The sequence below is a fragment of the Atta colombica genome, unplaced genomic scaffold, assembly GCF_001594045.1.
Source record: "Atta colombica isolate Treedump-2 unplaced genomic scaffold, Acol1.0 scaffold153, whole genome shotgun sequence".
NCBI lineage: Eukaryota > Metazoa > Arthropoda > Insecta > Hymenoptera > Formicidae > Atta > Atta colombica.
In genome coordinates this window covers 2,650,389-2,664,654 of record NW_017259243.1, presented here as the reverse complement: position 1 = coordinate 2,664,654, position 14,266 = coordinate 2,650,389, and the positions used below count along the sequence as shown (strand labels likewise).

General features: G+C 30.7%; 1 protein-coding gene across 11 annotated transcripts in view; it reads left to right on the top strand.

The window, feature by feature from the left end:
- LOC108685493 (TLD domain-containing protein 2) overlaps nucleotides 1–14,266 on the top strand; it is a 151,684-nt gene that overhangs the window by 118,275 nt on the left and 19,143 nt on the right. For 5 of the 11 annotated variants that reach the window (XM_018190304.1, XM_018190314.1, XM_018190310.1 and 2 more), the window contains 8 exons: nucleotides 996–1,153; nucleotides 1,462–1,851; nucleotides 1,953–2,153; nucleotides 2,274–2,633; nucleotides 2,723–2,877; nucleotides 3,698–3,862; nucleotides 4,581–4,747; nucleotides 6,558–6,720. In XM_018190304.1, the coding sequence (XP_018045793.1) occupies nucleotides 996–1,153; nucleotides 1,462–1,851; nucleotides 1,953–2,153; nucleotides 2,274–2,633; nucleotides 2,723–2,877; nucleotides 3,698–3,862; nucleotides 4,581–4,747; nucleotides 6,558–6,720 (1,759 nt within the window). Of the gene's footprint in view, nucleotides 1–995; nucleotides 1,154–1,461; nucleotides 1,852–1,952; nucleotides 2,154–2,273; nucleotides 2,634–2,722; nucleotides 2,878–3,697; nucleotides 3,863–4,580; nucleotides 4,748–6,557; nucleotides 6,721–10,798; nucleotides 11,120–14,266 lie in introns of those variants that run through there. The other 6 variants (XM_018190305.1, XM_018190312.1, XM_018190309.1 and 3 more) reach the window with 5 other exon arrangements.

The window sequence follows — 14,266 nt, the reverse complement described above, 5'->3', positions numbered from 1 at the left end:
TATATATATATATATATATATATATTTAAAGTTATTAGTGCCTCGACATCTTCCATTGGAAAATCTGAGATCAATAAATTGGTTGAGAAGAAGTGAGAATAATCAACAGAATGTAGTTTAAAATATTCTGTGTATCGTATCGATATCTCATTCAATATTCTTCCATTTTTATATACTTTTTATTCTCTCTCTCTCTCTCTCTCTCTCTCTCTCTCTCTCTCTCTCTTTATTCATCATCATTCAAGAACATCTTACGAACGAAGTTATTGATTATATGAGATGAACGAATATAGAAATGTGTTATCCGATCGACCATGAAAAAATTAAAAGATAGTTATTTTAAATATGAAGCGAACCGATTTTAGTCTTCGATTTTCTTTTGCAGACCACAATGCTCTCTTTCGTCGCAAGTGTTCTTCGCAACATTCGTAATATTCGTAATATCGAGAGAGCTCGCGAAACAAATAAATTCTAGAGCATACACTTAGCGAATCACTCGGTATATCGTGTTCATCAGCTGATCAATCACAATGTGCGGAGCCGCGTAAACACATTTCTAACCTCTATGCCAACCTAATAATGCCCGTGCTACATCGTGACGTTGTGGCAAATGAGATGGATGGTGTAATTGCCGATTTCGTCGAAATTGTACACGCGTGACTCGTTACTCGCATTATTACGACGAATAATGAATTACATCGCAATATTCTGGATGTGAGGTTAGATCGACATGAACAGTCGGAGTTTAAACAAGTGTCACAGCTTATCTTTTATCAGATAACGAATTTTTAAAAAAATCATAGGAGTCAGTAGAATACGTTATAGTCGGCTCTTCGGTCCAAGTTGATTCTACTTGCATTTTTAACCGAATTTCTTATAAATTATATTAATATCAATATTTTCTTTTTGTGATAAATAGAATGAAACATATACTTGTGTATTTTAAGACATATGTTTTTATTTCGCACTTATTATTGCAACGTTTGGTTTTACAGAACTTCTGGATAATCTGAGACCAGTGTCACCAAAGCCAGGTCATATGGAACGTATAAAAACACCTCTTGGAACATCCAGCGTGGCTACAGATGAAGATGAACAACCATTCAGAGAAAGATTTCTAAAAATTAATGTCAGGCATATCACAGATGGTCAGGTAATGTCTTTAATACTATTTAATATCATACAATAAATAAACTTTAGTCTAAATTAAAGAAATACCTAGGTAACATGCATGTCAGGATATATTATATTTTAAAATGTTTGTAAGACATTTTAAAGCTATCTTCTCTTTTTAAGATATCTTTATATATCATGTCCGTGAATTTTGACATGCATGCTGTCTGAATATTATCGAAACTTGAGCCAAAATTATCTTAATTTTGGAAAGATATTCTATTTTATTATATCTATAAATTCCATACAAGAGTTTTAACATTTTCTAATATTGAAATATTCTTTTAGGGTGTAGTCGGCGGTGTGCTGTTAGTTACGCCAAATGCAGTTATGTTCGATCCAAACGTATCTGATCCTCTTGTTATCGAGCATGGTGCTGAATCTTATGGAGTGATTGCTCCCATGGAATTCGTAGTCAACGCTGCGATTTATTACGATATCGCACATATGAGGGTCTCCCATACTGAATCCGGACATTTAGATAAAAAACCTGAAATTTATTACATGAAAAAACCTCAAATAGATAATCGTAAATGTCAGTCTCCGGGGAAAGATGAAAATTTCCCTGAATTAGCAGGCGATGATAGCGAAAGTGTGTGTAGCTGTGCCGAGAGAGACGGCGATGCTTTTCCAAAGGCCTTTGAGCGAGAACTTGTCACTCCTACTAATCTTCAGAATGTAAGTATTTTTTTGTTACAATCTCAATTTATTGCAATGTCAATTTATTATATAAAGCAAAGTGTTAAAATTATATTCTAATGAATATATCGCTATTATAGGAGGAGAATTTAACCTCAACCAAAGATAAAGAGAAAGAGAAAGACAGTAATGAGAAAGAATTTTGCACTGGCGGCCAAGCTAGTAGAACTTTAGAGGAACGCAGACGTTCCATGCTTGACCATCATTGGGCAGTTCCTAGCAAAGATCGAAGTACATTTTCAGTTGATGACGAACAACAAGATTCACTAAATTCTGATAAGGTAATTACATTTCTTTCATGATATGATATAGAGAATTAGTAAAATTTATATAATAAATTGAAATTGGAATAATACGTAAAACAATTATAAAAAATATACATTCAGAAACAATTGTTACAGCAGGCGGAACCACCAGCTAAATCAAATGCTATTCCTGAGGACGAAGAAGGATCTCTAGTCAAATTGTCGTGCCATGATTCTGGTATCGATATTCGTGATCCTAATCCACCTATTCCAGTAGTACAGCCTATACCATCAAAAAAAGTTTACTCAGACGCGGATATTGTTTTATCCTCGGATTGGGTTCCTCCAATAACGATAGCACCAACGAATGTTACGAGTACATTGGAAGCCAGTTCTGCTATTAATGGCAGGAAAAAAGCTAGCTCGGTGTCCTTTAGCTTAGAGAGTAATGCAGAAGAGCCCGAAAAGGATGAAGAACATAAAGAGGATGATAAACAGGAAACTCGAAAGAATAAGGTATATGTTTAAATTTAACATTTGCATCGTAATAATGCGGAATTATACTTTTTATAAATATGTTTTATGCATTTGTTTTGACATTTTAGATGCTAAAACGACTATCGTATCCATTGTCCTGGATGGAAGGTTTAACTGGAGAGAAAGATGATGAGAGCAGTAAATCTATCTCTGACAAAATGTCAAGCCTTCCAAACAGTGCGGATTCCCATCATTCCTCTGTTTTCAGCAAAGTCTTCTCGAGGTGAACAAATTTATGTCATATTATATTGATAATTATCGATAAATACTCTAGCGTGTTTAAATATATATGACATTTTTACAACCGCTTTTATTTTTTCACACACTTCTATTTGTCTGTGTTAAGAATGATTAACATTCTTGCAAAAATGCATATTTACAGAAATAAAACGAATAATTTTATCGCTTTTATTTTAACTTGCTTTTTGCGAATTTCTATAGAATATAATATACAAATGAGGTTATTTATAAGCAGTTATTCTTTGTGTAACATGTGCGTTTATTGTATCTTTTTCAGAAGATAAAATGAACGTTATCTTTATGAAACTGATATAGCCTCATTTGTGTTAAGTCTTGTGTTCACAATGTTATAAATTGCTTCGAGATCTTAAACAAAGAAAGAATTAAAATAAACTACATTTGAACAATTCGATCACATGACCAGTGCGATTGGTCAACATTTTCTTCGTCCGAGATCTTGAACTAATTTCTAGCATCATGGATAACAAGATTTTATAATCTATAAATAGCATATACTTGCTATTTGCATAGGAAAAGCTTCTAGCATATGAGAGGCATTACGAGATAAAAAAACTTGAAAGGAATATATAAATATAGGTACATGTTATAGATCAGTCCAGTCATCCAAAAGACTGATAATTATTGTGCGGTCAATTGTGACGATATTCCGAGATGTTTATGTTTAAATATTTATGTTTATGTTGCGCCTATATTGCTTACGATATGAATTTAGATATTTATTAACGCTTCACTATTATTTCTAATGTAACTAACAAAGAATATGTAATGGTGGTGGAAAAAAGCTCGCCGATCAACCTGGTGAGTGACTTTAGCTCGGGCCTGTTTGCTAAAACCCCCAGCGAAGAGAGTGGCGGGGGCGGTAGAGCGGGCGGAACTCCTCCGCTTACCGCCTCCTCTCTCTCCCAGGACTCCAGCAATTTCTCACCTGGTCCAGGAAGCCTTATTGGGTGAGTCTGGACCCGATCGTAACCTTGTTGTGTTTCCCCCTTTTTCCTATTTCTCTATTTTTATTACCTAATCTATCTTTTATCTGATCGACTTTTGTTATGTGTCGATTCGGAAGTATTCTATTTTAGTAGAATCCTCCTTCAATGTTATAATTACGTAAAGAGAACATTATGTTATTTGAATCTTATAAATGTAAATATTACAAAAATAAGATTATATATGTATTATGCAATTGTCAAAGTATTCGGAGAATTCTACTGTTCCAATGTTTCTCCTTTCCACACATCTCTCCATTATTTTGTTATTATTTTTTAATTTTGAAGACACTCTGGGATTGAGGGCTCCTGTTTTCAGGTAATCACATTATTTGCCGAAAGACTCAAGCAACAGATTGTATTGTTGATACTATTTTCAGATCGCTTACAGCCAAAACATAATCAATTTAACACAGCGTTTAATATCCTCAAGCAGTCATATGATTTATTATTCGTCATTTGTACTGGACTTATACCTTGATTGTTATTTCCCATTATTATTGTTATGGATGTTATTATATATATCGCTTCTGAATTATAAGGATGTACAAATATATTTTAATCTAGTTAGATATGTCAACTATCATATACTTGTTATTCAGAAGCGTTTAGAATGTTGTCTGATAAGAAACTCTTTCCTTATCTTTATTATAATTGCATTGTTTTACGAATTTCCTTTCAGACGCTCTTCCGTGGGTACTTTTATTAGACAGCAACCTTTAACATCTTCTGGCAGCAGCAGCGTTGATAGCAGTCGAGGTAGCAAAACTTCTACGACGGCACCTCGATTGGATTATCGCAGTATGGTCTCGGTTGACGATATGCCGGAATTATTTGTGAGTTTCGACAGTAAGTATCACGATCGTATAGAGATATAAAATATCCATAAAATATTTCATGTTCTATCGGAATGGATAGTCTAATAATCATGAAGATATACTCCAACAGACTTTCCTCTTACACAAAACACTTTGCTATTATATACTTTCATATGACATTTAATATTGGTATCGATATGGATAGAAAATGATTAATTAATAACAAGGGGTTAGCAAACGGGATTAATATATCACGCACTGCACTTGCCCAAAAACGCATAGTTAGCTTTTTAAACCGTGTTGTTTTGCCAATTTATTGTTCCTATTCAGAATTTTTGAGCGCTTTTGGCTATAATTATTATAAATTTGCGCGAAAATTTCATATTTTCTAAATTTTATTAATATTATTAATTTTAAACTGTCAAGCAAATCCGGGATTAGTAACCAAATGCGCTTATCTTGGTGTATATTAAAGTAGTTTATCATTGTTTTAGATCATATTTGTTTATCATTATCAATTCCATATGTCATTCCATTACGTAAACGTTAAATATTATTGTTTTTTTTATATATACAATAATTCGCATATTTCAAGAAAAAAATAACATGAATAATGCAAGTCTTCTTTATATAATTAATTTTTTTCTTCATCGATTTGCATTTTGATAAATATAAGTATTTTACTAAGTGATACGTAAGGAAAAAGATTTAATTGAAAACAAGCACTTTTCATAACGTATTTCTTTATAAAATATACCTTCAGAATCTTGAAACCCTTTGTGCCATATTGCATGTGATGGACGTATTGTTCCATTTTAAATAATCTTTAATAATTGTTATTTGAAAGCATACCTAGCGTAGAATTTCAGATTTTTCGCGTACTAATCTTTTCTATAATAATCGAATAACAAACATAATAATTTTTAAGGCCATTTATACTATTTCTGCGAAATGTATGTGATATATTCGATTGTTATAGATTTTGATAGTAATTGTTGCATATTTCTGCATTGATTGCTCAATCATATCTTTCTGTCTCTCTTTCTCTTCAGTAATGTTTTATCTATTTCAGATTAGCACAACGGGTTTCATCATTTAGCTAACAATAGGTTCATACTAATGCAGTAATATCATTTGTTTCTGTTGCCCCTCTAGTCCAAGCACCTAATTTTCCCGAACTCGAAGGCCTGGGTAGGTTCATACAGTATTAGCTTGCTCTTCTCCTTATGCCGCGAATTCCCAATTCTTCAGTTGCCTCTTTCGTACGTCTGTCAAACGTAACAATGTTTTTTGTCTGATTTTATTTACTGTCATGCATTAAAAAACATTATTTGCGCAACTTACGGGCGACCATACACTGTATCACTGTAATGGTTATTTCCATTTCATCACCATTTCTTGCATATGTTATATAATTTGTCAAACTCTTCTACAATATTTGTGCAATATGTACATACTATTCATCTATCACGATTCTATTCTCGTTGCTATTATTATTCCTTTTACACGATAATTCTTACTCTGACACCCTTTACTCACTTTTTTGTGGTAATGTGCTTGCCTCCAATTTTATTCGTGTTTTCAACCTATCTGTGTATTTTTCGTGTAATTTTGATAACAATTCTTTAAAAAAACACAAGAAATAATCTTACAGATTTATAAATATATAGGAGCTTCTTATCGCAAAGATTTTTTTATTATGATAACATTGTGAGTCATATTGCCTGGGTTCGCAGATTCTATATTCGAAAGATAAATCTGTCGATTATAAAATTCTTATTACTGAAGTTTCTAATCTACATTGATCTATTCATCTGATAAATATTTTGCACATTACGTAGAACTGATTCCACGACCTGCTCGTTCTTGCGAGGACCCACCGTTGTACCTAAGACTACGAACAGGAAGACCCAAGGACAAGAAGATACCACGATCGACGCCAATTATGAGCTACGGCAAGAAGAAACTGCGTCCCGAATACTGGTTCAGCGTACCACGCAACAGGTAATTGTTTCTCACATTTTTGATCTCTCATCGACATCTCGTCCCTTGAATTATTGTAATATGTTATTTGTACGTAAAATATAACGAAATAAATAAAATAAAACGTAAAATATAACGAATAGAGTTCGAAACTCTGTCATTGAAGTCTTTCAATTTACGCTGTAATTATTTATAAAGTATCTACACATACCAAAATAATACATGAACTTCTCGATCTTATAATTAGATGATAGAAATTAAAAATTATGCAATATAATCACGATTGCTATCTTTTGACTAGTGTTTCACTAGAGATTAACGATTCTCCTGCAAGAGACTTTTTTGCCATTATCCTACCAAAGATCGATTATTATTGCCGAAATTATTACTTTCTTCTGTAATGCTTTGTGCTCTCTCTAAAAAAAGTTATCAGATTTGGCCCTATTAGTCGGTGAAATTTTTAGTTTATTCGAAACTGAAAATCGAAGAAAATCACATACTTATAAAAAAGGTTAAAATTTAGAGTGTTAGTCGGAAATTTTTTCGTCTGCCAGAGAGTCAGAAATTCGTTCAAAAAGCCAGAATCTCTGACCGAAAATCGGAAAAGTGACAACTGCAAATATAATGTTCGAATGAATTAATTCCAAAACTTTTTCGATCAAATTTCCTCGAGTTTCCAAACAATTCCAATGTTATCAAATTTATAAAAAATTTATTGTCGATGGAATAACTTTCGATATTATATAATTTTTTATACTCTTTGTTTTTCGTTTCGCAGTTTATTTTTAGCATATTAAAACATGAAGATCGAAATTTTTTGAGATTCCTGCATTCCTGCAATTTTATACAATAGGCTCGCTGGGTCTTTTTTTTAACGCTTAACGAGTTGTCGTCGGGAAACGATTTATAGGCGCTGCGTTGTAAGCGATAAGTCAATCACTTGATCGTGCATGAATAAATATTGGACGGTGACGTTTCTCGGATACAAACACACCAATAAATTTCCTTCGGACGAAAATGTTTGCTCGCGTTATTTTTGTACATATGGCCGGTTTATCGTACGGCCATCTCCACGAAAGAATGGCATCCAGAACGCAGTACGACTGGACACGTGCTTCGTCGCAAGACACGCAAAATAGATTTTCGCCGGAACTTCTATTTATACGCTCACTGATGCTCGATCAAGGTTTTGTTGCGCGTCGGCTGTATTTTTCTTGTTGTCACATGTGTTTAAAAATTAGATTAATGAAATAATGAATACTTTGCTTGCATGTGTGAAACATAAACAGTACACTGAATTTAAAGAATGACGAGAATGCAATTTTTCGAGAAGTAACTTAGGATTATACTTATATAAAATCATTAATTTAATTTTTTTTAATCTATTTATTTATCGTATGTTTAAAGTAAATGTGTTTTAATTTTAAAAGAAAGAAAGAAAGAGACACATGTCCCCTTTGGCTGCATTCGAAAATACTATCCAAGTGTCTTCAAAAAGTATTTTCCTTGTTGTACCAAATGTTAAACAAAAAATTAAAGTAATATTCGGAGACACTCGAATAGAGTTCTTTTCTAATGTGCCCTTTAAATGAGTGTTGTTGTTTAATTAAGGTAATGATTGTGATTCTTAATATTTGGAATTCGCATACATGCAGTGGGAGCAAGTATTCGTACAAGGAAATTAGTTATAAAAAAAGCTTTATTTATAGAAAATAAACATTAATTAGCAATTTTATACAATGAATACATTCTGTTTTAATATAAACAAATGAGCTTCGCATATATTCCTGATTTTAGAAGCTAAATTTCTCATCTATACTTTTTGAGCATTTAAACAATACAATTTTTAATTTTTACTTATTTTTCGGATGATATATTTTGTATAATTAATATACATCATTTTGGCATATATAAATTTAAGAAATATACAGTCTATTCTTTATGAATAAATTGTTAATTATCCAATAAGAAATAATCGTTAATTAAACGTCGAATCGACATCAAATTGATAAAATCATCGAATTTATATCGATTCAACATCAATTCGATGACTCATTTCTCACTGGATAATATTTAAAAATAAAGTTTTTTTTTAAAAATATTTTTTCTGTACGAATACTTTTTGTACTCATTATATATTATATATTTATATCGCAAATCTCGTTAACAGCCTTCTTTGAGTGTCACTTGTTTACAAATGTCATCAGCTATTTCCCAGTATTGCGATTGTATCGGATAATACGCAATATTAAGATCGTCTTGGGTGTTCGTATATATATTAAGATTTCGACAGCGATATTTTCTCGTATCAATCTGGAGTTCCGGTAATCGCTCTTATATTATCATATAGATAGATTTTAAATTGCTACAAATATTACTATCATTATAAGCCTGTAAGTGTTAGAAGAAAATTGATGCATATCTATGTCAACAAGTGATGAAATAAAGCTTTTTTTTTGCGTGTTTAATATATATTTTTTTAATAAGAGATGGTGCTCATATACATCGTGATCTGACAACTTCTTCAACTAGCGGGTCTAACTCAATCACGGTTCAAGGTTAATTTTACGAGAGAGAGTTGTTTCACTAAAAGTGAAATTACTTTAATTATGATTGGTTATGAAAAATCACAAACATTTAAAGCTTTACGTGCAAATCCAAATTAACTGGAAAAGAAAAATTATCAGATGGGTTAAAAATGTCATAGTCGCAATTCTAGTATTCAAAAATTCTTCTCATTTCTAATATTTTCAATTCTAATATTTATTAGATTGTCGATTTAAATTTAAATATCACGAGTAAAGATTTGTTACAATAAAAAAATTTCAATTGGAATTCAGCGAGTCGTGTATTGCTAAAAAAAATACCATTAATACACATTTATCAGTTAATCTATTATTGCATATCTTTTTTTCGTGTATAATACAAATATTAAAAAAAATATTCATAATCTCATTTTATTGCGACTTTTTAGTTTGAAACTAGATAACATTAAATAAAATTCAACGATGATGTAACCTGAAGATAAAGTTATTGAAGTGGTCTAGAAAACAGGTCGATAGATTAAGATTTAATATTTTTATTAAGCGAGAGATACATATATATGTGATGTTTTTTGCGTTACATTTGCGATTATAATAATATTATGCGATATCCTGAGTTAAATTAAAATTTGACTTTGTGTCACACCAGCAATTGGAGAATAATTTTTCACGGAAAGAATGGTTTTGCCGAAATATCTAAATATTTAGCTAGATATAGATTTGAAAAGAATTTTGTTGAACCATCAAAATGCTGGAGATTCCTACGTAATTATTTTAACGATCCAAAACGATACAAAATTATTTTCAGATATGTATCTAACTACATTTTTAGAGTAATTTGAAATTATTCTTTCTGTATTCATATCAATCCAAGAATGAGTTGTAAAAGAGAGATAATTTTATAGTTTTTATCTTTGAAAATATGCGATGGAAATTCATGGAAAGAATGATTTTGCTAAAGTACCTAAAATTTAAAAAAAATTTAGATATATAGATACAGGTTTGAAAATAATTGTTGAGTCGAAATAATTATGTGGGAAATTCATGATGAGCAAAACTGCAAAAAGTTTTGATATTCTAACAACTAATTTGAATGTTCTATATAATTTTTAATAGTTTAACAAAATTATTTTCAAATCTATATCTAGCTAAATTTTTAGATATTTCAGCGAAATCTTTCTGTTTTAAAGTGAGTTTTGAATTTGTTAAGTTTTACATTCTCATGAACGATAGCAAGAAAAACTGTGAGGAGCAGTTTAAAGCCTTGACTAGTAAAAAAAAAAGCTGAAACAATCGTATCGGCGCGATACTGCGAGCAATGTTCCGCGTGAACGTATAAAATAAAAGTGCAGGTGCACCGAGCAAATCAGCGGCACGTGACATATGTATGCGAATCGCCTGTCGACATTCGCGACATATCTGGTAACTACTCCGTTTTCCGGTCGTTCTCCACGTACGCGACGTGTGTTCGCGTATCGCAAAGTGTCTCGCGTTACTTCGTCGGGCGTTACTTCGTCGAGAGACAGCCTGCCGTAAATCAATCGTCGATGTGTCGCGCGTAAATAAAAAAGTATTACGGCGAAAAACGTACATATATTATTAGAATTGTCAGAAGGTTAGAAACGGAGATCACTGATTGCAAATATAGCGATCACTGATACGCCGCGACAGTCTGATAATTTCGTCGCGCGTAACGTGATACTTTGAGTTGGCTGATTCACGTCGCTTCTCATTATTCGCCGTTTCTCCCATCCATCTCCCGCCTACGACGCGGCGATGAATGGAACGATGAGTGCGATCGGCGGTATGCTGAATTTTATTTACGACCGCCACGTGAGAGGAGCGGTGACAAACGTGATGCCCTTCGTGCATCGCAGGTAAAACATAGTGTACGACACGGTTGCGACCCAAGGACAAGTCACGAAATACCGCATTACGCGTTATTGAATTTTGTTTATAAACTCTTATGTAATTTCAAATCGTAAAATTTCTAAAACTAAGAGCTATAAAATTATCCCTCTTTGCGCACAATTTATACTTATAGATTAGTATGAATAATTATTTTGCGATTTTTCGAAAAAAGGATTGTGGATTAACGCGAATCAAAAACGTCACACATATATCTACGTTTCATGTGGCAAAAAAAAATTAAATTTTAATTTACGATTTATTTTATTACTACAATTTTATCTTCAATTTGCATCATCGTTGAATTTTGTTTATAAATTCTTATCTAATTTCCAATTAAAATCTCTGAAACTAAGAATTGTAAAATTATCTCTCTTTGTATTACTTATTTTTGGATCGATATGAAAAATCATTTTCTGGTCGAAAAAAAATTAAGTGAATCAAAGGTGCCACACATACATGTCTTATAAGTAAAAATATTAACTACTCCGATATCTTTATTATGTATGTAACGTTGAACATGAAAGGAAAGTTACGTTTTTATATAGTTTTTATATAATAACAAAAGTATTACAATTTCAATTAAAAATAAAGAATATAATAAAATAGGACTCTTAATAATTGTAAAATATAATATAGATTTAAGGGAGCTACTTTGGTCAGCGGTAAGAGATGCGCAATCTATATTTATATATTAATATATAGTATAATTAATTTAATAGTATTATTAATAATAACAATTTAATAGTATAATTTGTATTAAAAGATGTCATTACATTTTAAGACGTAAAACAGTTAAGAACATTCAATACATCTTGACGATTTTTAAATTTCATCACATATTTTATTTAAATCTTTTTCATTTATTCAGTATTGTAATATATTTAACTGCAGTGTTATACGGGATTGAGAATCAACGTAATCACTTGTTAACCAAGAAGACAAGCAACTTCTTTGTACGATATTTGTGCTTTTCTCACTTTTGACTGGATAGAAAATATTCTTTATTAATATATTAATTATGTATTTGCTGAAGATGGCTAAAATCGATAGTCGAAACGTTCAAACTAATATCTTTTAATATACATTATACTATTAATGATTATATAAACGTAGATTGCATACCTCTTACTGCACTGTCTCCATAGTAGCCCCCTTAAATCTGTATTATATTATTACAGTTTCATCCACGATGTCGATCTATTTTTTAAAATCTGTTTTTTAATTTTTTTCATTTTTTTTACAATAAATTTATCTTTAACTTATATTATTGTTGAATTTTCTTTATGCATGCATCATAATTGTACAAATAGATATAATTTATAAACTCTTGTTTAGTTTCAAATTAAAATTTATAAAACTAAAAAATTTTTAAATTGTCTCTCTTTGTACAATTTATTCTTGAATCTGTGATTAAAAAAAGTAGCGAATTGAAAATGTCACACGTATGTCACATAGCAAAAATGTTAAATTTTAATCTATGATGTCGATCTGTTTTTTAAACTGTTCCATTAAATTTATTGTCAATTTCTTTCTTACATTATAATTGAATTTTTATTTATAGACTGTTTTAAATTAAAAATCTTTAAAAATAAGGAAATCTCAAAATTATTTCCTCTTGTACAATTTATTTTTGGATTGATATAAAAAATTATTGTCTGATTGAAAAAACATCGCGAACGTAACGTAAATAAAAAACATATGTATAGAAACAGAAATATTAAATTTTAATCTGTAATATTGATCTTTAGATATTTTAGATATTTAGATCTTTCAATAATTTTATTTTTAACTTGTATGTATTATCATTAAATTTTATTATTATAAATTCTCATCTAATTTAAATAAATCACTTATTATTAATCTCTATATAACGGTAATTTTTCGATTTTTTTTACATTTTATACAGAAAAGATGTGCAACAATACTACACTGTAACACTAAAGTTTGATAAACATCATTTTGATGTTTAATATGTAAATATATGCAGCAAATTGCGGCCTGTTGTAAATTAATGTATCTAGAAACACGTTTCAACATGCTACACGTCTGCTTTTAATGAATGCACAGTGCAAATGCAGATAAGTTATGAAGAATAAACATTATCGAATGAAAATAAAGCAAAGAGTTAACATTAAGTTCTGTTTCAAATTAAAAGCGTTGAAGATGCACAGAATGTTGCAACAGGTTTACGGGAATGACGAAGTAACGCAACTTGACAAAAACTCTGACACCATCCAACGTATGAGACAACAAATGATTTTCGGCTGATTGTAGACGAACTGTATTTTAATCGAGAAATGATTTGCATTATCCTACATAAAATTTCTACCTGTCTACAGAAAATTTCCTGTCAAGGATTGATCCAGTATGAGGCCTTTAACATTTCTTTTCCAGGAGGAAACGTGCAAATTAATTCTACACACATTTTCGCGTTACTACTTCATTCCCTATTGCAACATTCCATGCGTCAATTACTCAATTTATAACAGAATTTAATGTTAATTCTGCTTCATTTCCGTTTGATGATGTGTGGTTCTTCATAACTTGTCTGCGTTTGCATGTAGCTGCGCATTCATTAAATAAGTTTCGTGCTGTATAGATTACCAGTGACTCACACTGAATTTTCCGTTCCGTTTTTTTATATTTTGACAATAAATAGTAACGTAATTATAAAATAATTTTTGATACCATATGTGAATAGATAATTATAATATATGATGAATGGGTTTATTAGACCTTTTATTTTATAATAATAATTTTTAAAACCATTATGAAATACATATTATTTAACATGTTATTTAACATGTTATTTAACAAATTTAACAAACGTATAAAAATAGCATAAGTCATTAGTGACCTTCACAGCATGATCGAATCATTAAAAATTGACGCTACACGAATTGTATTAATTATCGCACGATTTTAGTATTTGCATTGCTTACATTTTTTTAGAAATTTATTTTTTTAAAACGCTTCATTTTTTCTTTCTTCATTGCTCGAGTATATATTGAGAAAAAATATCCTAAATTTCAATGAATATTTATTTGAATAATACCAACTAAATATTTATTAAATAAAAAAATATATTTATTTGTACAAAAAACATTGATTTA